At 37.9% G+C, this 26,624-nt stretch overlaps 1 protein-coding gene across 2 annotated transcripts; it reads left to right on the plus strand.

Moving 5' to 3' along the window:
• The first annotated feature begins 1,065 nt into the window (after positions 1-1,065).
• LOC124644740 (CCR4-NOT transcription complex subunit 1) lies at positions 1,066-25,732 on the plus strand. 2 transcript variants are annotated; one of them, XM_047184233.1, is made up of 16 exons: positions 1,066-1,448; positions 8,020-8,241; positions 8,842-9,025; positions 9,099-11,610; positions 11,732-13,136; positions 13,926-14,504; positions 14,885-15,133; positions 15,346-15,651; positions 15,734-16,111; positions 16,203-16,349; positions 16,437-16,571; positions 18,086-18,514; positions 19,664-19,848; positions 19,985-20,248; positions 23,601-23,740; positions 23,825-25,732. In XM_047184233.1, exons 1-15 carry the CDS (start codon positions 1,347-1,349, stop codon positions 23,677-23,679), a joined length of 7,176 nt encoding a protein of 2,391 aa, XP_047040189.1. In that variant the 5' UTR covers positions 1,066-1,346; the 3' UTR covers positions 23,680-23,740; positions 23,825-25,732. The 2 variants fall into 2 exon arrangements, with proteins under 2 accessions (XP_047040189.1, XP_047040190.1); XM_047184234.1 differs by having other exon boundaries at positions 13,941-14,504.
• Positions 25,733-26,624: the final 892 nt, after the last annotated feature.

Genomic DNA, 26,624 nt, shown 5'->3' on the forward strand with positions numbered 1-26,624 from the left:
TACATAATATATTTATTTTATTTTGAAATACATTTAAATAAACATATTATACTCGAGGCAGATGATGAAACAATCTTGTTTTCATTATTATAAATTTCAAATGCAAATATAAATATAAATGAATATTGAAACATTACAACTTTATATTGAAACATGTTTCTAGCAAATAAAATTTCCGATTTGCAGTAGATAGTGGAGCCTACTGAAAATAATTATCAAAAAATAAAATAAAATTTAACGGCAGTTATAGTTGTAATTTTTAACTCAAGAACTGTTTCACCTATGCAAACCAAATGTTTAGTATTTGTTTGGACTATTAAGTAGATGGTTTATGTGAAGTTTCCACAACACCGGTCGAGTGGTTCTTCATTTATTAATTTTTTTTGTAACAAATGGTGTATTAAGTAAAAATTATCACGTAAAGGTAAAAATAATATGGTTTTTGTGATAACAAGATAAATTAAATTTGTAACTAATTAGTGTCTCCATTTTTGCCTATTGTGGGTACTAGAAGGCTACCAAAGCTAAAACACAATATGAATGTTAATTTATAATGCAGACAAAGCACAAATAAGTTTGTACCGTGATATCCAACCTCCAGCTACAGGGCTGGCTGTGGCCGTTTTGAAAATATTGAGGTCAGGGGCACGATTCCGCTATTTTACTTAAGCCACATACGATTCACATCCGACTGAGATCCAATCCCGACTCAATTACGATTTAAGCGTATGTGGCATTGCGGTATTTTTTCTTTGAAATAAAGTAGAGCGCGCACGGCAGCGACAGTCGCGATGCACGGAATGCTACCTTTACCAATCATCCGAAGCTTCTCAATGATATTATTTTCACTGCATGATGAGCAAGGAATAAATGATGTCGTACGGAAAAATATATTTTTGATAAGATACTTTCCAAAGAAAGACTCACATACAAACACACTATAATAACAAAATGTAAGCCCAAGCATAGTGGGAATCAGCAGTCGTACCTTTTGTGTGTAGTGTTTTGATGTATAGCAACATTTTTTGATTGATTATGTTGGTAGCAGACATTGTGTGAGCAGATTTCGACTTGTGCGTTGCGAAGATCGCGAGCGAGCATGCCATGGAGCGAACGAGCGAGTGCCTTCGTCATCGTTTGCTGATTTTCATTCAAGTTAAAAATTGCAGTGTAGGGTGCTAAAATTATGTTAATGAAGTGAACAATAGAATTGGTGATGTTGGCCTTAGGCTTATTGTTATTTCGCAAAAAAACTGTTAAAGAACACAAGTTTACTGTAGTAATCCGTCGAAAATCGAGAAAGCTTCAAACGTGTTTGAAGCTTTCGTTTTTGCATTAATGGAACTATGAACCTGGACCCTTTAACGTTTAGCTTATCGCAAATCAATTATCTTGTTATAAATTTAAGTAAGAAGAACTTCAAGCAGACGAATCAAGAGTTGTCTCAGGTGAGATATTGCCACTTTACAGCCATTCTTTGTTTTCTGTTGTCGCCATATTGTGCATACGGAAAGTCATGATCGTTCGTAATAGTATTGACTGGATTTAATTGTGATGGTGGTTATGGCTTTCTACGTGGTTTACTGCATAATATTAATGTGTTGCGTTGCGATGCGCGATAATCGTTGCCAAAATAATCATCTGTTACGTGATTGTCGAGTTCGCCATACGGTTTATTACGGTTTGTTCCCACTAGTTCTACTGCTTAGTTCTACCTTAAAACTAATAGGTTCTACCAAATGAGGTGTAACAAAATAGTAGAACTAGTGGGAATTATGATTTTCACTGGTGTTCCCACTAGTTCTACTGAACATTTGCAGTAGAACTAATGGATGGACATAATTTTGTTCTACTAGACAAGAAGTAGAGTCGACGGCCTGGGTGACATCACGCCGGGTCCGTGGTTATCCGTATTTGTGATTTTTTTCAGAGCTCAAAATCGATAGCAGTCAAAATAACTTAGATTTTTTCATATCTTTCAACAAAAATCAAATGTTTTTCTTTATAAAAGTACTAGGCTCCCCAAAACACTGAAATGCAAAAAAAAATCTGTTCCTCCATCATCAGGTCCTCCATCTGCCTAGAATTCGATGTCTAGTGGATGATGATGTCTTTATTTCAAGTCGGTTTTATTTTTTTGTAAGTTTTTTATTATTGGTTTTTCAGTGACGAGCATAGTTGTCACTATCCATCTATCTCCTCCCATCATTATCTATATATCCGCATTAGTGGAAAGTTCTCATCAATACCAATAATATAAGCCCAAACACGAGTTAGAGTCGGTTTAATTTTCTGTATTTATCAATTTATTTAAAAAAGAGATGAGTCACTGGATTAACAAATCTGGATTTGTTATTCCAGTTAAATTCCCAAAAATAAACTAAATGTTCATTGATTTTGTACGAGTTTGTCTGTACTAGATTGTGCTATCAAGGTATTAATAAAAGGGTAGAAGTGTTTTGTGACGAACTCACAAAATACATCTGCTATCTTATTAAATAAACATGGAGTAAAGTATGGAGATGGATAAGAATGGAGTAATCTATAGGAGGTAGAGTAGGCACTTAGGTTGAGACAAACAATCTTGAATTATTTATAGGACTTTTTCTACAAATTATTATAAAACAAACATACCACTGCTTAAAATAAGGTTTTTAACCGCTTTTTATTATTGAACTGAAAGTCACATTTGAGTAGGTACTACTCAAATGAAGTAATGTCTAAACTTATGAAAATGTATGGTCATTCTTTGTTTTTTTTCTGATGTATTTTTTATCTGTGATTATTAACAAGATTGTTATATTATGTGTACTGTCCTTGTCATTGCATGATAGAAGTTACTAAACTCATTCATGATCTGAGTGGCTATTGATTTAATGCAAGTAGACTACATTAAATAAAAAAAATGGTACATCTGTATTTTTGAAAATATTTCCTTTAAGCTGGTATACAATTTGAAAGCTAACTAGTGACCTTACTTTTTGATGTGTTCTGTCACACAAGTCTCTTGGCCACGGTCATGAAGACTGAATAGGAAGAGTTTTAACAGTTGGCTGACAAGGTTAAATACGAACTTATAAACTAGATATAATAAGGTCTGCTGTACTATTGAAATTTTGTAGTAGCATTTATATGCAATCAATATTTTAAATCTTCATAAAAGATCTGGTAATACATATTGTGCTGAAAGATTGATGAATTTTTACTCAATAATTGATGCTATTTTTACTTCTTTAAACATAACCTTAAATAAATAACAAGTTGCTCATAAGGATCAGTTGCCACAAACTTCATGATTTGTATTGGCATCACTAATTATAACATATTATGTACAATGTATACAAGAACAAATATGTTACAATAAGTGACTTGATTGTAATAATCAAGCTTTAATTTGTATCTTGATAAATTCTCCTTAACCTCCTCGTATTATCTGCTCTAATCCAAAAAGTAAACTTTGACCTAATCTCTGATGCAAAGGAAAAGGCATAATCTTAAGTGTGAAATATTTCTTTTGTGCTCCAAAAACATTTCCTTGGCCAATGTCTTCTGAATTGTAGAAACTTTTTAAAATATGTTTGGTACTGAATCACTTGTAAATATAAGAATCTGGTATCTAGTAACAATTTTGTAGGAGCCCTGTTTATAAAATATTATTAATCAACAGTTAACAATGTGTTTAACATACTGTGTTGGGAACCAAAATACAGTAATTGTTTTTAACAAGTTTGTTCTCAAGCATACTCAATAATAACAACCACTGTTATGATTCATAAATGATTCACAGGTTGCCAAATCAGTTACTTTTATATTTAAGCATAGATAATTTATAAGTGATGCAATAGTTATTTTAATTGTTATATTTTTACTTGAGTATAGACTTTTGCTAAGTAATGCAATTATTAAGCTTATTATTTTCATGTAAGATGAAAATGCTACTGCAAATGCCAAATATTTTAACCTAGCTGCGCGCGCTCCCTTAGTTACAATTCTTATTGTCTAAAATATTATTGATTTAGAGTGTGGGAATAGTGAGTGCACCTGTGTCTGCACAAATGCTTGTGCACTATAATATGTCCTGCGCAGCTGGCTCCCCTTGTATGAGAACAGCCACTGTGGCCGAAATTGGTCTTGGACGCCGTTATCTTTATACAACATTTTAATTTCCTGTAAAAAAATGTCTGTTGCTGAGCTAATTTTCATTTCTCAAATAACCTTTTTCATTTCAATTTCTGATTTTGCTGTTTGAGTCTGATCAGCCTTGGTCATTTATTAAAACAAAGCAAAGTTTTTATTATCCTACAATATTATATTCAATTCTGGCGATTTAAGGCTTATATCTTTATTATATTATTGTAGAAGTACATATAGATATTTATTATAAGGTTAATCATAAATTTTTTTGTTGAATTATGCTGAATATCGATATGTTGATTTGGAATTGAAGAGCCTAATTATAGAGCTGTGCTTTAAGTTAGAAGCTTATGCATAATTTATTTGTAAACATTAGCTGTTTCATATGGATTTTCGGATAAAATTCGGAAAAATATTTTCTAGATCCCCTACTACATTTATATCCATACCACATTTAAATCAGCCATTGTTTAAGTCTTCTCCGAGTTCTTCTCAAGTTGTTAAGGAAAACAGGGTTGATTTTTAACTTTCACAAGCAATGAATTTACCAGGCAGTAGATCGTTTGAAAACGTGACGGAGTGGCGCAACACCCTTAAAGGCACGCGGCACTGCGTTATGTTCAATGTTATTGCTTCACCTGCGTTGCTTAACATAACTGTAAAAATATGGCTCATTATCAATGAATTTAACATCACCCTTTTTTTAAATGTATTTCCGATAAGACGAAGGTGGAGCAGAAACTTAACTAGCTCTATTTAACTTTAAATTGGCCAAATGTTAACTACGGTATATTATTCGAACTTCCGTAATTATGGTGAATGATTATGCCCTTTCCTTTTGCATGAATAAATTGCAGGCTAGGCCATCTGTCACTGCGGGTGTCACAAAACAGACTCAAAGGAGATATTCCATAGTCTCCATTGGGACCATTTCTTTCGGTGTTTGATACTGAGCCGTACATGGCAATTTTGTTTGAATTCAACGTTAAAGAAATTGCTAAAACTATAAAAGAACATGTTGAGAGTTAAGTCTCCTGTCCGTGATGACCTGACCATCTAACACCTGTACCACGCGGGTCCACATTTCGCAGCTGACAAGCCCCTTATCACGAGCTTCTGTGATAATCAAGGAGTCTGACAGCATGTTTAATACACACTTAAACTTATAAAATATCATGATAACCATTTCAGTTTTTGACCTGGTTTATTCAACAGAAAAAGCGTTGTGTTTGCCTTAAGCATGCTGTCTTATACTACACACTAGGTTGTTATAAAATCACTGGGAACAACTGCACATGACAAATAGTAGCTGCTGTGGTTTAACCTACTTCCTTGTGTTTTATCAAGTATAGTTTTCCAGCCAGAACCTTCTTGAAGCTTCTTGATCGTATAAAGTGATTTACATGCTACTGTTATCATAAAAGTAAAATCTGAAAACTATCATTTATTATTGGCACTTTTTGAAACAATTCAAGTATGTAATAAGGAAGAATTTTGTATTGTATTGGTAACTTACTCCGTTATAGATATTTATCTTCCATATGGACATATTACTTGTGGATTTTACTAGGTATCTCTCCCAGACTCTATAATCTATCTAGATATGTTATTGGGCCATGAAGCCTTACTTTTTTAAATTATTCATATACGTATTATTCGAAATCCTGATTAATAACCTAAAACATGTCATGACATGTCACAGGCTTCATTAGAAGTCATATTAAGAGTGACCATTAAAAAGTCCTGATATATTTTCGTGCAATCTATACGGATCACCTAAATTATGATTAGGATCATAATTATTAAATTTTATTTATTCTAGTAGATTGCATAGAATTGAATGTCCGAGTCAGTCAGGTCATGTCAAACAAGTAGGGCAGTCAATAATATACCTAGCTATGTTTGTAAGATAATAATAAAATGTCAATAATGATTAGATCGATTGTAGTCGGCAATTGCAAGTACATTTATGTTGTATTATGCACGTTGCGGCGGCAGTTCTATTTCTGACGATGGATCGAAACTTTTGATCTACCTGTACATTTCACTACGCGTATGCCATTGCAAGCTCTAGTGTAGCTGTTTTACAGTGCATATTAGCTTGCACTGTGTTATCTATTATATTATTGACGAGTTTATTACAGTGATTTGAATACGATTATATCTGCTAATCATGGATTATTGTCACAAATTGTTTGTTTTATCAGTCATACATTGTTTGTAATTTAGCAAAACCAGGCACATAAAGTTCATTTTCACAAAGCCGGCTGTGGATACCATGGCTACGTAGACGCAAAACAAAGATTAGGTATCAGGTATACAATTGTTGAATCTAGTCCATTTCTTTAGTCGTTGCCTTTCCCTTGCGAACAATGGAAAGATTTTTGTGCGATAAACGAAAGTAGATTTGAAGATAGAGGTTTTTCGGCTGGTTTCGGTCTAAACATGCGTGGATATTCGATTTTGGACTGTATTAAAAATTACTTTGTGATAAAGTACGTTTCCGTGTTATAAGTATGTTTAAATATTTTGTAAAAATTGCAGCTTTCTACACTTAACTGCACGGAAACTTGATTACGATAATTTTAAATTTAAACTTATATGGCCTTACTACAAAAACTTAAACATCTGTTTTACACTTGTCTAAAAAAATTGTGGCTGCAAAATGAACCATTAGGTCAACGTCATAATCTGACATTTTTTTAGACAAGTCTTAAACTGACGATTAAAAGTTTTTGTGGTAAGACGGATAGACATTAAAGTAGAGGTAGATACATCGATTAATTGTTTTTTGATTAATAAAACAGTTTTCCAAAAAAATAAGAACTTTACACCTACTTACCTAGTATTTTATATTGTCATTTGGTGATTTCGAAATATTCACTTAACTTCGTCTTTAGTGATAAATAGTATTTTATCTGTTTTAGTAGTTTTTGAAGATTGAGGAGTAGGTTACACTATATTCACTATAGTTTGCGAGAATATAAGTGTCACATAACGAGAAATATCGAGCTTGTTTTATATGAGAACTCATTGATCTTATATTAAAAAAAAAAATAGTAAGTAAGTGTAACATTCGCAGTTTTGGAACATAATGTGCACCAGTGATTGTGTTCGAAAGTGAGAAGAAAATGTTTTCCTTTACGGATATATTGGCATCACGTGCCGCTAAATGCATCTCGTAATCACATTGTGCAGAACGTGTGAATAACGAGTTAGTGCACTGTGCTGACTTTACATCGTCTGCTCTTTTATAACCTAAACTAATATTATTAAAACAACGTTTGTGAATTTGTGACGGTGGGGGCCGAATTACTGAATACGATGAACTGATTTTGAAAAATAATTGTTCAACAAAAAGCTAAGTACGTGCGGACGAAATAAAAATAGATTAACAAATTAAGATGGGTGGATTTCGTTTATTAACATATTGATTTCATTTCGTTTTAGCTTTTTTACATTGTACAACTTGATTATGGAACAAGAAAGGACATTTACCGTCTTACCACAAAAACTTTTTAACGTCAGTTTAAGACTTGTCTAAAAAAATGTCAAATTATGACGTTGACATATGGTTCATTTTGGAGCCACATTTTTTTTAGACAAGTGTAAAACAGTGTTTAAAGTTTTTGTAGTAAGGCCACTATTGTTTTGCGCTGTTAGTTTGATATCGTGCTGTTTCACTTTTTTTACTATGTATTGAATGCTGCAAAATAAAATAGAACTAAATAAAGTGATTAAAGACTTTTTAAGGATAACTTGTTAATTTTTTATAACTATTCTTTGTTAATTTTTGTTAAATAATTTTATTTCAGGAAAACTCAAAAATACTACATAATCTGCTAGTTTAATTGTTAATAACATTTTTTTGTGTTCCTTTTACAGCTGGTTAGTCTATATGGGCTAGAAGCGGAAAATCAACTCTTGAGGTGTCTGCTCACTGAGGCAGCGAAGAACTGTTGGGATACTGATCGTCCAGGAAATTCGTCTAACAATAGCATCCACGCGTCTTTGCTCGCGCAGCATCTAGCATCCTTGCTCAACCATCCAGCGAAGTCGACTGTTATCTGTCGCGCTGTAGACCAACCGACCAGAACACTACAGAAGGTAAGTATCCTCAGCGAACCGACCGCTCCCAACTATAGTTGAAGATGCTCATCTATCTTCAATGCCCATTTCACCTGTATCGTCTGTTTGTCCTGTTATCCAAACCATTGTTATACCATACCCATATTTGCGATACTCAAATCCCTGTTTTGTTTTAGCGCAGTATTATCAATAATAATAGATTTATTTTATTCATTAACTAGTTCGACCGATGAGCCGCCTTCATTATTTAAATCTCTAATATAAAAAAATAGTTAAGTTTTTGTAATTGTTGGTATGAGATGTTCTGTGAAATATATTTTGTTAACTGCAGCTGGCCGGGAGGCCTTTGGGATTATCATAAACACAAGGACATAACACACCATACAGATGTAGGTACTATAAGTTTTTACTATGTCAATGTCATACTATATTGATATAGTGTAGATGAGATTAATTTACCCCTCAAATATTATTACCAATACCAGATTTAATTATAATTAAGTTTTTCAAAATATCAAAAAGTAATGGGCACTCAAAATCAGCTGTTTCATATTTGCGGTGCTTTTATTTAGCTATTAAATTATATCTGAATACTATTAAAGCACTAATTTCTTACAGATATTAAAACCTTCAAATACTTTACTCAATCGACTGTCAAGATTGTTAAAGTTAACCACCGCAGAGGATGTTGCCCTTTCGCTGGTTCTAAGGAGGAACTCGTCGAAAACTGAAATCGTAAATTTATCCAAACAACATCTCAAAAAGAGATTTTTAGATCTCGTACAGTGCTACCTCGACGCAGGTTGGTATTCCAGTGTCTATATGTTTGTTATGGCGATATGCATACGCAATATAATAGTCGTTTCGGTTCACAGAACGCGGACATCAAGTGGAGCGTGCCGGACTTCAGGAATGCAGCCCTGAAGTGTTGCAAACTCTTCTTACTAATCTCGCGCACGAAAATTTTCGTTTAGCCGCAGTGACAAAGGACTTATTTTTGAAGAAGTTACGAATCGATTTCCCTCGGGAAGTAGTGCCAATAGTGCTCGCGCCCCTGCTGTATCCCGACGATACAAAGACGCCTCTTGAGGAAATGACTACAGCAGACGACATGGCCGCAGCCATGATGGACAACTCTCTCGCAGAGATCATCCGAGATATCGGCTATTCTTTCACCTCATCCGTTGAGGAATGCAAGAACAATATGTTGAACTTCGGCGCCCGAGAGCCTACGGCTACGGATGTTGCCAAAATTATATCGACTATGGTGAGATACCACACGACAGTTCAAGACGGGCCACCGATACAGACACCCGGCAACTTCTGGGTCGGCCACGATGTCAAAAAGGAGCCTTTGTCCCAAGGGCATGGCGACTCGTGGAACGCAGAAGTATTAGTTCAAACACTAAAGGATCTAGCCTCTAACCTTAACTGGAAAGAGGTCATTCTACAACTGGATCACCCTGAATTTTTCGTCGCTGACAGACAAGGCTTGAGCTTGCTGTTCACAATATTGCGACTTGGCCTTCAAAGTGCGGGCTACCCGTCAAATATATTCCCGGTTGAATATTTGTGCCGTCGATGGACAAATCTAGAAGGTCAGATGAGCCTCATAACTAACATACTGAAGCACCCAGACATATTTAGTTTTGCTGATCACCCGTTTCATCCAGTTTCTATCGATTTACTGAAATCACCTCCTGAAGCGGACAACAAAGACGTAGCGACCTGGCGTTGCCTTTACCTGGTTGAACTACTGCTGTATGCTTCAGAGCGTGGCTATTACATGCAAGTACAAGAACTATTCAAGATACCACTACAGTATTGCCCGGATGTATTGATGCTGGCTTTACTTCAAATTAGTCCACCTGTCAATGTGGTTAGACAAGAGTTGTTTTCAACCCTAATACCAATATTTTTGGGCAACCATCCTAATTCAGGAATCATTTTACACCATGCTTGGCATAATCAAAACCCTAATATCAAAGCTGTGATTATGCATTCAATGGCAGAATGGTACATTCGTGGAGATTGTGATCAGTCAAAACTTTCAAGGATCTTAGACGTCGCACAGGATTTAAAGGCGTTGTCCTTATTATTGAATGTTCAATCGTTTCCTTTTGTGATCGACCTTGCTTGTCTAGCGTCCCGGAGGGAATACCTAAAGCTTGATAAATGGTTAACCGACAAAATTAGGGATCATGGCGAAGCCTTTGTCTCCTCGATGGTTAAATTCTTGCAAAGAAGATGCCCATTAGTCCTTGGTAAAGGACCAGAAGAGCAGTTACCAAAAGCAGCTCAGTTACCGCACGAAACGATTGCTACGATGCTGGCATGCTTACAATTATGCATTCCGAATGTTCAACAAGAGCTACAGGAGGCGATCTGCAATGTAATTGCTAACTGCCAGACTCTCATACTAAGTAAAACACGGCAGAGCATTGCGGGAATTGCACGACCTCACACCAGAGTCTTGGAAACACCGTTCAACCCTGCTGGATTAGGTGGTCAATTATTCCCACCACATGTGGATTCCATCACTAATTTGACTCCCAATGTAGCAAACATGAGCTTGGGCGCACCAGCTAACACAGCGTTTGCAATGCCTGGTACCTTAGGACCCCTTGTGACTACGCCAGGGTCGCCTTCGCGGCTCATGGGTGCTGGGCCTAATAGCCCGTTTGCAATGATGCCCTTGCAACATAACGCAAATGTGGCTAATATGGGATTGGCCAGAATGGTCCCTGCTCCAGCAATGGATAAGCCACGTATTCCAGATCCAATTCACTTCCCTGAGATGATGCATAATGTTGCCAAGGAAATTGAGGATGAAGCTAACGGCTATTTTCAAAGAATCTATAACCATCCGCCTCATCCCACGCTGTCGATAGACGAAGTGCTTGATATGCTGAAAAAGTTTCAAGATTCGCCAAACAAACGAGAGCGTGAGGTATTCTCGTGTATGCTGCGAAACCTCTTTGAAGAATACAAATTCTTTCCTCAGTATCCGGACAAAGAACTTCACATAACTGCCCAACTCTTCGGCGGAATCATAGAGAAGGGCCTAGTACCCAGTTACGTCTCGCTTGGCCTGGCTTTAAGGTTTGTTCTGGACGCGTTACGGAAACCAGAGGGCTCTAAAATGTATTACTTTGGTATAGCGGCTTTGGACAGATTCAAGTCGCGCCTCAAGGACTATCACAAATACTGCGAGCATGTTAGAGCTATACCTCATTTTAGTGAATTCCCTCCGCATCTCATCGAGTATGTAGAGTACGGACTCCAGAGTCAAGAGCCGCCGTCGAAACCCCAAGGGGCTGTGTTGCCGACTAGCCTGGCAGCTATGTTAAACCAAACCGCAGTTGTAACTGTATCAGCTCCGTATAGGTAAGACTTTACATGACATATCCACATGAATTATAACATTTTAATGGAGCTTCTTATAAGTTATACTATGTTTGTGTTAAAACTGATTTAAAATATTAAAATTATTTTTTATTTTTTACAGAGCTGTCGCCCCACCTATTTCGGTGATATCAAAAGTGGCAAATTGCACGTCAGGTGGTATGGGAAGCCGACCATCCATTGCGAACGCCACGAACATCGACACGCTGCTGACAGCTACGGACAGGGAAGAGAAAATCAACGCTCCGCCTGAACCCATTCAAGACAAAACAGCTTTTATTTTCAACAACTTAAGCCAGTTAAACTTACAACCTAAATGCGAAGAGCTCAAGGAAATACTCACTGACGAATATTATCCCTGGCTGTCTCAATATCTAGTCATGAAGAGAGCTTCTATCGAGCTCAACTTCCATGCATTATATTCCAATTTCCTTGATGTTCTTAAAATTCGCGAGGTCAACAAGATGGTTACAAAGGAAACTTATCGTAACATCAAAGTATTATTGCGCTCAGATAAAGGCATAGCAAACTTTTCTGATCGTTCATTACTGAAGAATCTCGGTCACTGGCTTGGCATGCTTACGTTAGCACGTAACAAACCTATTCTGCATGTCGATATTGATCTAAAAGCACTAGTACTCGAAGCTTATCATAAAGGCCAACAGGAACTGCTGTATGTAGTACCTTTTGTGGCCAAAGTTTTAGAATCATGCGCTAAAAGCGTTGTTTTCAAGCCTCCCAATCCCTGGACGATGGCATTGATGAATGTACTAGCCGAGTTACACCAGGAGCCAGATTTAAAACTGAATTTGAAGTTCGAAATAGAAGTACTGTGCAAGAATCTAGGCCTAGATATAGCTAATCTGAAACCTGCCATTTATTTGAAAGATCCTGAAAAAGTAAGGCAGATAGAATTTCAACTGTCGCAGCCGAAACCGAATAAAGAGGCAACGGCAGTGGTACCGGTTAACCCAGCAATCATCCAGGTTCCGCAAATGCAAATGATGCCACCTCCGCCTCCCATGATACCGACGGAGGACATGACAGTCACCGCGCCCACGCCCACCAGCGGCCTCATGGGCGACCCCAATCTAATGGGAGTCATCGGCCTGCCTGAGCCTAGATTCAATTATGTGGACGTTAATGTTTCGTCCACATCTGCATTCGGCCAAAAGATATGCTTCAATCCTCAGATTCTCTTATTCCAAAACTATCCGAACTTGAAACAGTTTGTCAAGCCCGCGATCGAGAGGTCGATCCAGGAATGGATCCACCCTGTTGTGGACCGATCAATTAAGTATGCTTTAACTACGTGTGAGCAAATAATAAGGAAAGACTTCGCGTTGGATCCTGATGAAGTGAGAATGCGAACCTGCGCGCATCACATGATGCGAAACCTGACCGCTGGCATGGCGATGATCACGTGTCGCGAGCAGATCATTAGCACTATCAGCACCAACCTGAAGGGTGCTTTCGCAACCGCCCTGATGCCCTCCACACCCCAACAGGTTAGTATTTCATAAGCAAACATGTTCATTACCCTCTAATACATATTGAATAGGGAGCTTGCCTCTGATCGGATGTGAACTCTCCATACAACATGTATTAAATCTGTGTTATGAAATACTAGTCGAATTCATATAAACCCTTGTTGACACAGTCCATAATGTTTATTCCATTTAAATCTTATTTTAAATATTTATGGACATACACTGATTTGTAATGGGTTAAATAATTATGATTAGGGAATTCATTGGCGAGGACAAAATTGTATTTCAAGGGGTTATTATATATTTTGAGACTAGATATGGAGATGCTAGTGTAGAAGTTTGAAGCTGAGCAAATGGCAAGTATTAGGTTGTTTATGCCACATAGTTTGGGTGGGATAAGATTTTTACAGGTACAATAGAGGCCGTGACGGCTGATTGAACTATTCCACCACCACGAAGAGTCCTCGGATGTTATTGTAAGAAGGCTACAAAATTATTTGTCTCATTCTTTGATAGGCTTTCATAGTTTACCTACTTTAACTAATAACTACTAATTACTTCTTACTTCTTCTTTACGAGTTTTATTAATTTTCCATTTAAAAGTTTTGTCATAGATTTATTCTGATTAATGTATAGAATATCACAGATTTGCAAGTCCTCCACAATATCTTTTTAAGTAACTAGGATGATTAACAACTATTTCTTTACTAACAGACAGACAGACAGACATATTTAGTTATTATTATTTTCTTTTTATTTTGATTTCCAAATTGGCAATCAAAAGATTTTTTACTATCATATTAATAGTTTCTGGTATTTCAGAAGGAGATTATAGAAAGCGCAGCTGCTGTTCTAGCTACCGAAAATATGGAGTTGGCGTGCGCGTTCATCCAGAAGACTGCGGTGGAGAAGGCGCTGCCCGAGCTGGACAAGCGCCTGCTTAACGACTACGAGATGCGCAAGCTCGCGCGCCAGGAGGGCCGTCGCTACTACGACCCTATGGTGCTCTCCTACCAGAACGACCGCCTGCCCGAACGCGTCCGTCTCCGCGTCGGCGGCCCCACAGAAGTCCAAATCACCGTCTACGAAGAATTTGCATGCAACATCCCCGGCTTCACGCCCATTCGCGACGTCGGAATGTTCTTGCTCAAACCGGCTCAGGATCAAATGTCTCAACTCACGTTCAGCCAGGTCATCAATCCGAGTCAGGTGTACGGCACGGACGAGATGAGCGCGCTGATCTCCGCCGCCGAGATGTTCCTCGCCAACTGCATCGCCGTCGCCACGCTCGCCGTGCAGGGAGCTAACATGCACTCTCTCCTCGAGTGCCTCTTCCTCGCAAGAAGAAACCGCGACTTTGTGTCCGGATGCGCTTTGCTCCAGAAGGTAACATAGAAATGATTAACGAAAAAAATTTGCAACGAAGTGTCAGCAATTATTGCATTACTTTTGATGCAATAGTTCATTGATACATATTTGTTGCACATTTTTCCATACTTACATTTCCTGATTATGTTCGAACTATCCTATTTTTAATTTTTTCATTACTTTGGTTATTTTTTATTTTGATCTTCCCAATTGCGTCCTGCCAGCATCGCTGTGACCTTATAAATTTGTAAGTAATGAAAAGTTTCAATAGCTTATAGATGTCTAAATGCGAGGCTTGAAAGGACCTGGTAATGGATAGGTTGTTGGACACCGAGCCAATGTGGTATTATCGGTGTAGGCACGCACCACATTGTTGTAACAATACGTTCATGTGTTAGGCGGTGGAGGGGTTGTTGGACGGGCACATCGTGCAGCCGGGCATGAGCAGCGAGCACGTCGAGATGATGGCTCGCTACCGCGACATCCACCTGCGCGTGCTCAAGCTGCTGGAAGACCAGCGCGTGTACGGACACGTGTGGACCTCCAAGCAGATCACCTGCTGCATCACCGAGTGCCGCGAGGAGCTGCGCTACAACATCGAGGCGGTCGACTGCCTCATCAGGAACCATCTGGTCAACTTGCCACAGGTTAGCAAAATACTGCTACGATTTGTTGAAAATATTACATTTCTGCTTAGTCTTGATACACTGTAACTCTCTCCTCTGTAAAGCTGGTTATCACTCAGCTGGTTGTCACACAGACTTTTGGTATCGGACTACAAAAACAAATAACTTGCTTATTCTTTGAAACAGGCCGAACTGAATTGCCTAAGCTACAAACATGTATTCTCTATTCACAGTACGACCTTGCCATCGCTCACTTGATGGACAGCGGCAACAACTACATGGCTGTTGCGTTCGCGATGCAACTGGTGCAACTGTACCTCGTAGACGACAGGAACAACATCTACGTAAGCGAAGGCGACTTGTTCCACACTGCTGAGACGCTGGTCAGAATCTTGTCCCACTCCCGCCAGCCTCCGCCCGAGGGCCTTGGATCCCTCATCGAAATGCTCCGAGTAAACCAAGATCCTAGCGCCTATTTAGGGGAAAGGTCCCCGTTAGGACCAACTGCACACATCCACTCTGGAATCCTGCAAGTTAGAGTAAGTCTTATCATATTTATCAAAACAAATAATATTATACTATGTTCTTGCCATTGTCACATGTGTAATTGTTTAATTGCAGGCCCAGAATTACGACGACCCGCCCGGTTTACAAGAAAAGACGGAGAATCTTCTCCGCGAATGGAGAAACGTGCTTCTCAGCCCAATGACCGAAATAGAACTCGCTCAGAATTTCAACTTGTATGTCCATCGCATGAACATGAACGGAATCCTTAAATCTGATGACATGATCACGAGATTTTTTAGAATTGCTACGCAGATGTGCGTTGAGAACGTTTATCAACAGTTGAGCGAGGATAGGATGAACACTCCTCCCATACCACCGAAGAGAGACAAATACTACACAATGTGCGACTCATTCATAAAACTGGTTTCGCTCCTTATCAAGAACACACCTGATGGCGGCAATCCGACGCCCAAGTTGAACCTCCTAAACAAGGTATCTTACCACGCCTCAACTGTATAATACAATTCGCGTTCTCGTACAGTTTTATACTTCAGAATATTTGATACTTGTGACTTGTCCCCAGATTTTAGGCATCATTGCTGGCTGCTTGCTGCAAGATCATGAAGAGCACGGCACGAACTTCCAGCAGCTACCGTATCATCGTCTACTACTCATCCTATTCCTTGATATGAATATGGCTGAACCCGTTTTAGAATCGATGAACTATCAGGTTAGTTTTACTTCTCATTATACTATATATAATTTTAGTTTAGTTGTTTATTACTTATGTGAAAACTGATTTTTTTTTTTGCTGCAGGTTCTAACTGCATTCTGCCATACCCTTCGTATCATTCGGCCTAACATCGCGCCTGGCTTCGCGTACGCGTGGCTCGAGGTCGTAGCGCATCGTGCTTTCATTAACCGCGTTCTAGCGGTAACACCACAGCAGAAGGTAGGTCTTCAAACTATTATTCATATAGTTTTCGCCAAACTTAATGGCGGCTCGAAGTGCACTTACGAGTACAGGTACGCGCTTGTGGACCTATTCCATGTCGCCCGCCGACATCCAAAAATTATTTTTACGCAGAAAATGTTATTCCGTCCTCAACTTTGGCATGAACTATAACACCAACGAACTAACACTTACTAACAGTAAATCGAACCCTCTGCTAACACATCTAACTTACATAAATATTATACTATCTATTCATATTACATTTAAGGTGATCCTGGTAAGCATTTCCTCCTAATAAATGGTGTAGCTGACTCATAGAAGCTTCATCCCTCATATAAACCTATCATCTTTTGGATCCATTTAAATTATCGCAATCATTACTTCCAAAAGCTTGTTATTACTTTTGTGTTATATAAAGGAGAATTAGAATATTAAGTACGTATGAAGTTTTCATTTTTCAATTAAACCTCTATAAATTGTCCATAATTGCCTGACCTCGATGAAATCTTGGAAGTCAAGATCTGAAGCGGTACATCAAATTTTTGTAACCTTCTAAAGAGCAACCAGCTTGAAATAAAGATTCATATGACAACAACTTTAACTCAAATTCAGGAATAAGTAGTAGATTTTAGTGTATTTGGGGTGCATTAATTGAAATGCATAATATTTGACACAGAAACATTTGAGGTATTACATAGTTAAGCGAGTACTTTCTCAGTACATAAGGATTGTATTTATTTATCATTGTTTACAAAATACAGGAATAGTATTGCAGAGCATACATTTTCTTTTGTATTGATTTGTTACTGTTTTGTTTTTAGCTTGCAACAGGAGGCCAGGCAATTAAATTGATTTACTTTTTTGTGTGTTTACTCCCGCGGCCTAATTAGTAGAGATGGGCCAGATTCTTTAAAGTGATTTAGTAAGATAAATAATGTAGTAATTAATTAAATTAATTTTTGGTTGAAGGTACATGTGTATGTGAGCTGGTTATCGAGCCCATGTCTATTAATTACTAATTTTCACGGTAGTGTGTTTGTTCATCGAAACACGTAGTTCCATGTTATCAAAGATAAGCCAAATGCTGCTGCCGCGACGAGTGCTTTCAAAGCTTACAGAAACTTTTTGTAGAAATCTTTTCTTTGTTTGCCTGCATTAAAATTCATCTTCAAAAACTAGGGAAAATGTTAGTTTTGTTTGTTGACAATTCCAATACTTTGTCATAATGCGATGTAGCATGTTGGGATCGTCATTGCATTTATACGGACTTCATAAGACGAAAGTCTGAAAATCACAACTCTCTGCATTTTCTAAGCTTTTGTAAGATTGGATATGCAAAATCAATGGAAATATAAAGGTTTATCCTTCGTGGCTGTTTCCTAGCAGCAATAAATAAATGACAAGACACTTGTAAAGATGAATGTTTGGCAAATAGTACTTGTGCATGTCTTTGCATGCCGGTTGTGTGAACTGTCATGATGGCCAGTGAATTAAGTATTTATATTTCGCAGGGCTGGGGGATGTACTCCACACTTCTGATCGACTTGTTCAAGTTCCTAGATCCTTTCCTTCGCAACACAGAGCTCGCGACGCCCGTCATGATGTTATACAAGGGCACGTTGAAGGTGCTTCTCGTGCTTTTGCATGACTTCCCTGAGTTCCTGTGTGATTATCACTATGGTTTCTGCGACGAGATCCCGCCAAACTGCATCCAGATGAGGAACCTCATCCTGTCTGCGTTCCCCCGCAACATGCGGCTCCCGGATCCCTTCACTCCTAACCTGAAGGTGGATCTACTTGCGGAGATCACGCTGCCACCCCGCGCAGTGATCAACTACAACACTATCATCCCTGCGTCACAATTCAAGAAGGATTTGGATGCTTACCTGAAGGCTCGCGCACCTGTCACGTTCCTGTCAGAACTGAGGAGCAACATGCAGGTAATAATCTAATTATAGTTCGGCCGTTCAGAGAATGCGTTCCTGACACATCGCGATTGAACTGACGACGTAACTTTGCAATGGCGTTGCAGTTACGATAAAAATATTTTTGCTAGTTGTTTACCGTTTTAACAATTGAGGAGCATTAAAACAACATTATTATATCAATAATCAATGAATGTTATAATTTTGTGCCAAACTGAGTGTCAAATAACTTGGTAAACAATATTTTTCTAAATCTATACTGCGCTATTACAAGGTTATGTCAGCGGTTTATATTTTGTAGTGCTGTGCTAAAAATAACAGGCAAGTATCGTAATCTGTTCTTATACAGTTATAATATAAAATAATACGTTTTGATTTTCTTTTTAAGAATTGGAAAATAATGGACTATAAGACTTAATTATAACGTTTATGAAATATAAAAATAAAACTATGACCAAACCGCATTTTTATACTTAGATTAAAAATGGTAACCCCAAATGGCGTTATGGGCCGCCATTTTGTGACGCTAAAACAGTCGTCCGTTGTCGTTTCGTGCGCATAGACCACGTTTTTCAAGTGTTTTCGATCTGTTTTTATTTGATTACCCGGCTTTTGTTAGACCGAGATATCAGGATTGATTCTGTTATTGATAATAATATAATTATACATGTAGGCGAAGATGATGATGAAGACACCACCTCCTCAAGCAAATCGGAGTCTGATTAATATTCTGTTCGCACATTCAATTCAATGTACTTGTAACAAAGAATAAATAAAACAATTTTATTATATGAATATTACCTTTTTTGGTTTCCACTTAAATAACTAAAATAAAAATTTAAATGATTCCGCCAATTTAAAACGAAAATAATCTTAAAATAATTTGGCGGTTCATTTTGGAGGAACGGTAACGAACTCAGTGTTATGTTGTGCCCATCACTAGTCGTGACTAACTGACAGGTGTCAGGAACGCATTCTCTGAACGGCCGAACTATAATACTTATGAAAACTTTAGTGAAAATGTTGGTTTAATAAAACAATAATAAACTGCTAAGATGCAATAACGCATTGTAATGACTTTGTGTTGTGGCAGGTGAGAAGTTGTCGCCATGCCTGTAGTGGAATATCGTAAGAGCTATTTAAAATGTTATAAAATTTGTTTAGGTGTTGAACGAGCCCGGTCGGCGGTACAACTGTCAGCTTATGAATGCCGTGGTGCTATACGTCGGAACGCAGGCGATCGCGCACATTCGCTCCAAGGGACAAACACCCAACATGTCCACCATAGCACATTCCGCGCACATGGATATCTTCCAGAATTTCACTGTAGACTTCGACTTCGAAGGACGGTAAGATTTAAAGGCTTACTTACTTACTGGCTTCTGAATAGTCGTAATAAATATGATAATAGGATGCATTAGTTAATTTCACCAGTACACATAAGAAACCACTGCCCAGTACTACAGCATTGTCCTATATTTCCAGATACCTATTCCTGAACGCGATCGCGAACCAGTTGCGGTACCCTAACAGCCACACGCACTACTTCTCGTGCTGCCTCCTATACCTATTCGCCGAGGCCAATTCTGAGGCCGTACAGGAACAAATCACGAGGATGCTGCTCGAACGACTCATCGTCAACCGCCCCCACCCCTGGGGCCTACTCATCACCTTCATCGAACTCATCAAGAACCCAATCTACAAATTCTGGTCGCACGAGTTTGTTCATTGCGCACCTGAGATCGAGAAGTAAGTAGATATGCTATATTATACTGTAGTTTTACATATGTAGTTATAGGCGCTTACCATGGAGAATAATATGACTGGCGGAGATGTCATAACGCTAAATCTCCTAAGGAAGTAGCATGCCAAAATGCGGGTGTTCGGGGGAAGGAGAATGTTACTAGCTACGTCCTCATAAGCCTTTTTTGGAGCCCGCATATTTTTTGAAAACTAAATCACCAATCAATGAAGATCAATCTTTGACAGATGTTTGAAAGAACACCACGTTAGTTTAAAGTAGCTAATCGTTTTAGTCACTTTACTTGACATATAAGAAGGCGCCTCACCTGCCTGCCTTATGGCATTTCCGCTCATCTTACTTTCCTCCATGGCGCTAACGCAGTCATGAACATATTAACCAGCCATGAAGTAGTATAACGTGATAGAATAGCATTCACCCTGTAAGGTGTGCGGGGGTAGAGCTTTTAAACGTGCTTCTGTGTTTCCACACCGCTCTTACTATTTGTAGATCAATGTTTTAAGTTTTGGTACCAACATTTGGCACCAAAGTTATTGTTTAGCAGTTTGTGATGTACCATTATAAATATGTTGCCATATTTTTTTATGTTAACAAAATAATTGTAAGCGCTGTTGACGTTATAAGTCATAGTATACAGTAGCTAAAAATTTACAGATATTTATGTAACAGTTTTGCTCCACAAAAGTAATAGCGGTTTGGATCATCAATCAATTAAATGGAACACCATACAAACGGTGCGCTCGCGCCAATGTCGATTCAAATCGTTCACCCGCACATTTTCACTCCCTAGCTTTTTTAACCCAATATTACAATACACCCAGTCCTATTCATAGTCTGGTGGTAGAGACTAGACACATATTTAGCCCGCATACGTTTTAATAGACAGTATGTTTTTTTTTTTTAATTCAGTCATTTAGTCACTCAAGGGCATAAAAGGGGTGAAATAGTTATTTCTATCAGAATGAGGCTGGATGCACTGAAGGGGAAACGTTCTGAGCGCATGAAAAGGTTTTCCACTTATTGAAAGTTCAATGAGCACATGAAATATAACTTTGTTGCTGCATGCTTGAAAAAGCAAATTAGCTTTCCTGATGTCTTATTAATATTTTTATGTGATGTTAAAAGCTGATTTAAACGTTTTCTATTCGCTCTCTGTGGATTGTATCGATTTCACAGTTTTTTACTGGAGTGAGTTCACTGAACAGTTTGGTCACACATTCGAAACTAATTGCAACATGGCACTGAAGGAATTTTTACCTTTGGTTGTCTGCCAACAGCTTGTTACTGTTGCCAATAAACACATTTTTAGACGTTAGACATGTATAAATACAAAAGTTTCTAATACATGTACTGCTTTTGATAATGGAGACGTATAAATCAGCAAGTCTTTGAATTTTGAATAATATCTAAATGCAGGTGAAGATAATCTTGTTTTTCTTTTTCCATTAATAGTGCTATCCGACTTCACCTGGAGCGGTAATTAGCCCCCTTTTATAAAAGCTCATCGTGTACCGATCGAAGCCATACATCTTTTACCTTTTCTTGTTCTATATGTATTTTAGTTTCTAGTCCTTCCTCCCCTTTGGTGGTCGTTATCGACGTTAAACATTTTTTTTACACTAGGCTACAATCTCTTACGGCAATCATCCTTGCAGTTAGAGATTGAGTAGTTACAAAATTCAGTATGGCCTTTTATCAGTACCCGTCGGAGCACATATTAATACTAGAATAAATTCAAAGGACTCTCGCAATCACGCGGTGGTCGGGCGTTCAAACCTAATCAGTTTTTAGTACTCACAATGCTAAATAAACAACGCATGCTCGCTAGATGTTAATTAATAAGACTAACAATAGCATTTATTTGTACGCATAACGCTGACCGCTTTTTGGTTGCGCGTGTTCCATTTTGAGGGTGGGATTCCAATAGGCTACTAACAGCTCATTAGTTCGTGTTTGCTTCCATTTGCCTTAAAGGAATCTCACCCTAGAGCTTATTCCAGAGCATTTGTTACACCAATGCGGCCGAGAATACGCTAGCTAAGAGTATACTGTCGATGGAGCATTAGTAACGTTCAGATTGTTGTATGAGTGACCCGCATCGGGTCATATTTATCGATAAGCCATGGAGTCTACATCGATGTACTTCACTCGGCTTGTTTTTTTCACTTACTGCCTGCATTGATGTAATCTCTGCTCTACAATGAGCCGATGCCCGAGACGAAATGGCGAAACTGCCTGTTAAGCTCGACGTCAGCACAACACCAGTTTAATACATCCTGCTCAACTATCATACCGTAGCTTAATAGGCTTTCGTCTGGTCCCGGACAACGTAAATGCTAGTTAGATAAGGGGACGGTCTGAGTATTTTCTTTTGAAGAAAATATTTCGTTCTGTTCGTGATAAGGCCGTGCAAGTGGGCCGTCAACCTTTCTTCTCACTAGCATGATAGATTCACAGCTATGCGCGTATGAAATCTAAATCAATTGGCTGATTTCGATTTTTTTTTATAAAATCAGGGTAAAGAATTGAGAGATTTGCCTTCATTATCAAATTATGATCGAAAAATATTGATAAACTCGGCTGATTTTCTTAGCGTTCATCCGCACATGTGTATTAAATAAACACTTGAGCTTTTTTACTGGCCAAAGCTTTCATGCGCGCTTAGCCTTATTTTTTGTTTAAAACTCTCTTTGCCCCCATAATTCGCGAGTTGGTAACTTGGAATATTCCTAGCTAAATTTATTAATTGAAACATCACACTTAAGTGGTAAAGATTCAGAAAAATTCATTTGGTTTAAATATCCAACTATCATGGTATGATTATGTGATGTGTTTAAAAGGATGTTTTTTCGTTTATTTTCAATACAAGCTAATAATTTGAGTTAAAAACATAATGCTCCTACCGTAAAATCAAATATTATATTATCAAGCAAGACTATTTTGTATAGAGAAGTAATGTATTCGCACCCTCTAAATTTTACTTTTGCTGCTATGGAAATTTGAGGTAAAAGTCTATTCTTTTTAGACAGAGGCTCTACTTCATAAATTGCAATGTAAAATTGAGTCATTCTTAAACGCAAACAACTCTGAATTGGGCAAATTTTTCAAAGGGTGTCTCTCTCACGTAATGTGCCAGATTTTTGTCTCTTCATAGATGTAAAATAACTTAATAAAAATAGAAGAAAAAAACTATTTTTACTTTACTGTCTAGTATTTATACAGTTGTCAACATTGCGCATGAGTGACTCCCACCAAGCATCGACCAAATGTATATAGTAAGCATGCCTTGATGTCGTGAAACGCCAGTTCTGTTGGATACTAATTTGTTTTTGTGACCAGGTTATTTGCATCAGTGGCACGATCCTGCATTGTAGACAAGACGGGTGCGGGAGGGGGGGAAAGAGAGATAGCCGAGTAGCGTCGCGCCAATTGGGAGTCGGTCCGGCATAAGCACATGTATAAAGGCTATGTCGAGAAAGGTACGTTGCTTTGCTTCTACAAAACATTCATAAAAAAATTTACTTATTTTCTGAATTTGTAAATAACATTGTGTTGTGCTGTAGGCTTCCAAGGCGAGGCAGGACCTAGCCAGCCGCCGCAGCCACAGCCGTCCACTTCAGGCCAGCCCCCCAAACAGATGTTGCAGTGGAACAAACTGTTTCAAAAGAAGTAAATCAGTGACGAACAATTGTACTGTACATATATTTATAATGTTGTAGTGATCTCTTTGTACATTAATCATTTGGTTTTTGACATTTGCTCGAACAGATAATCTTTTCAAAGTGTAATTTTCATCAAGCTTTAATTTGACAATCCTCTCAAGTTTTGATTGACTATTTGATATAATTATGAATTCAAACAAAAATAAATTAAAATTTTCTCAATTGTTTTTTCTCAATTACTCAACAGCAATTTTTTTAAATAGTTAAATGACAGTATGTCAAAAATCAATTAATATCTCTAAGGCATATGATACACACGGATTGTGTGTTATGGCAAGAGAATCGCCACTTCGGTGGTCAAATCACAAAATTATATATACTATAAAGTTAGTATTGTACAAAAATTGTGTGACCGCAGAATGTCGATTATTGAAATCTTGACTTAATTGACTATTGTCTACATACAAACATTTAAAAATAATCGTTAAATTCACATTTACATAAATTTCATTTAGTAAAATATACTAATTCCCATATTACATTCTGGATTACATCAAATTATTGACTACAAACATTTAAAATATAATTATGTTTTACCATTCATTTTTACATTTTTGTCATTTTTCAATTTTTAAATAGCATAGGTACTTGCACCGCGTACCGCGACACGGACCGCACAGAACGTTTCACTCGCGCTTCGTGCTCGCGGTACTCGCCACTCAATCATGTTATTAATCCAAATTAAATTTATTCCATATAATAAATACTTTTGTACATAAATGTCATGAATGTTAAAATATATAATAATTAATACAGTATATAAATATTACATAGGATATAAAGGCGGTTTAAGTGGATAGTTGACGGTGGAAGTTTCTTAACGCGAATGTAGTGATCACTTGGCGTGTAGCGGGTGGCATTGGTCCGCAACTAAGATTTACTTGACGCTGTAGTCACTCGTGTTCGGTGTGTTCTTCTCACACGAAATTTACAATTTTTCATTTGTCGATGTTTTACTGCATGAAATTACAATTCCACCATTTCTAAATAGGTACTTGCACTGCGTACTAGCCACGACCAGAGTGAGGTCTTGTTTATAATCCAAATGCATGTTACATTTATTCCATTGACATTGAAAGTAATAATAAATACTTATATAGTGAAAGGTGATGAATTTTAAAATAATGAATACAATAAATATTACAAATGCGGTTTTAAGTGGATAGGTAATTGTGGATCACTCGGCGTGTAGCGGGTGGCATAGGTCCGTAAGTAAGATTTCGCGACGCTGTTATCACTCGTGTTCGGTGTGTTGTGCCGCTGGTCGCGACATTAATTAGCTGCATTTAAAATTAATCTTACGACCAGACGTACAACACACTCAACTCTCTTATTTTAAGGCAAATTACACTAAGTGATACAGAGCTAGCTTGTCGAATTAAGGAAATCGACTGATTATAAAGGTAACCGCTAAATCAATCGTTAGTCTCATAAAACATTGTATTTTTAATTCTAAAAGTATCTTGTAGTTTTTATGATGCGACGGTTGGTTCTAATTGTAAAACATTTTAGTGGTAACTTATTTAATAAGTTTTGATGAACTTAAGTTCATGTTGTAAAGTTTTTTATGTGTGATTTCAACGTAATATAGTAATGTACGTACCGGTGAGGGACTTGCTTCGCATGTAGCTCCCCGCCGGGCTATGCATTTTAGATTTAATGCTAAAATTAAACTTCACTTTGATTAAGCCATGTAATCACCTTTTCTAAAGATGTGTTTTATTAACTTTAAACAAAAGTATTTTTACATCAAATTGTTTTATTAATTACCCCAAAACCTTTCATAGATTTTACCTTTTGTAGCATAAGATAATACACTCAGCTAAAAAAGACATAGTACATGCCTTTTACCTATTCTGATGTGGGTACAGCCAGCTCCAAGTCTCTGTACATATCCAACCAAAACTGCTGATAATTTGATTGACAATGGAAACAGAATTCGCTACACATTCAAAGGGTGTGTCCACGTCAGCTTGCGAGCCGCACATTCGTTAGATGTGGACTCACCCTAAAGGTCTCTGCACACAGCGGGCGCGGCGCGGCGCGGCGGGACGGGTCGGCGACGCGACACTGAGCAGTTGTAATGTACTAGATATTACGTCACACAGAGCCGTCCCACTCGGCGCGACGGGACGCGACGGGACGCCTAGAAGTAGTCTCATCCGGACTACTTCTAGCACCCGGATAAAACTAGCCCTATGTTACAGTGAGTTGCTCATTGGAGATAAATTATGCGATTTGAGCAACGATTACCATACCACCGTTAATGATTTATAACTTACTAGCGACCCACCCCGGCTTCGCACGGGATAACTGTATTTTCCCACTATCGAATGTATGGTAAGTATTACAAATATGAACCTTCCTCTTTAATCACTATATCTACTAAAAAAAACCACATGAAAATCAGTTGCGTAGTTTTGAAGATTTAAGCGTACCTACAAAAGCACGAGGATATAGGGACAAAAACTAATTACAAAAAAAAACCGACTTCCAAAAATACTAAAAAGCGGAAAGAAACTAATTGTAGGTGCATCGGCAAAGAAGTCGGTGGCAAAATTAACTTAGGGACATTCATTGGACACCGACTTCTAGGCCGATGACCTAAAACTAGTTATTTTTTCGCTTTTTAGTGTTTTTG

The sequence above is a fragment of the Helicoverpa zea genome, chromosome 31 (genome assembly GCF_022581195.2).
Source record: "Helicoverpa zea isolate HzStark_Cry1AcR chromosome 31, ilHelZeax1.1, whole genome shotgun sequence".
In the NCBI taxonomy this organism is placed as follows: domain Eukaryota; kingdom Metazoa; phylum Arthropoda; class Insecta; order Lepidoptera; family Noctuidae; genus Helicoverpa; species Helicoverpa zea.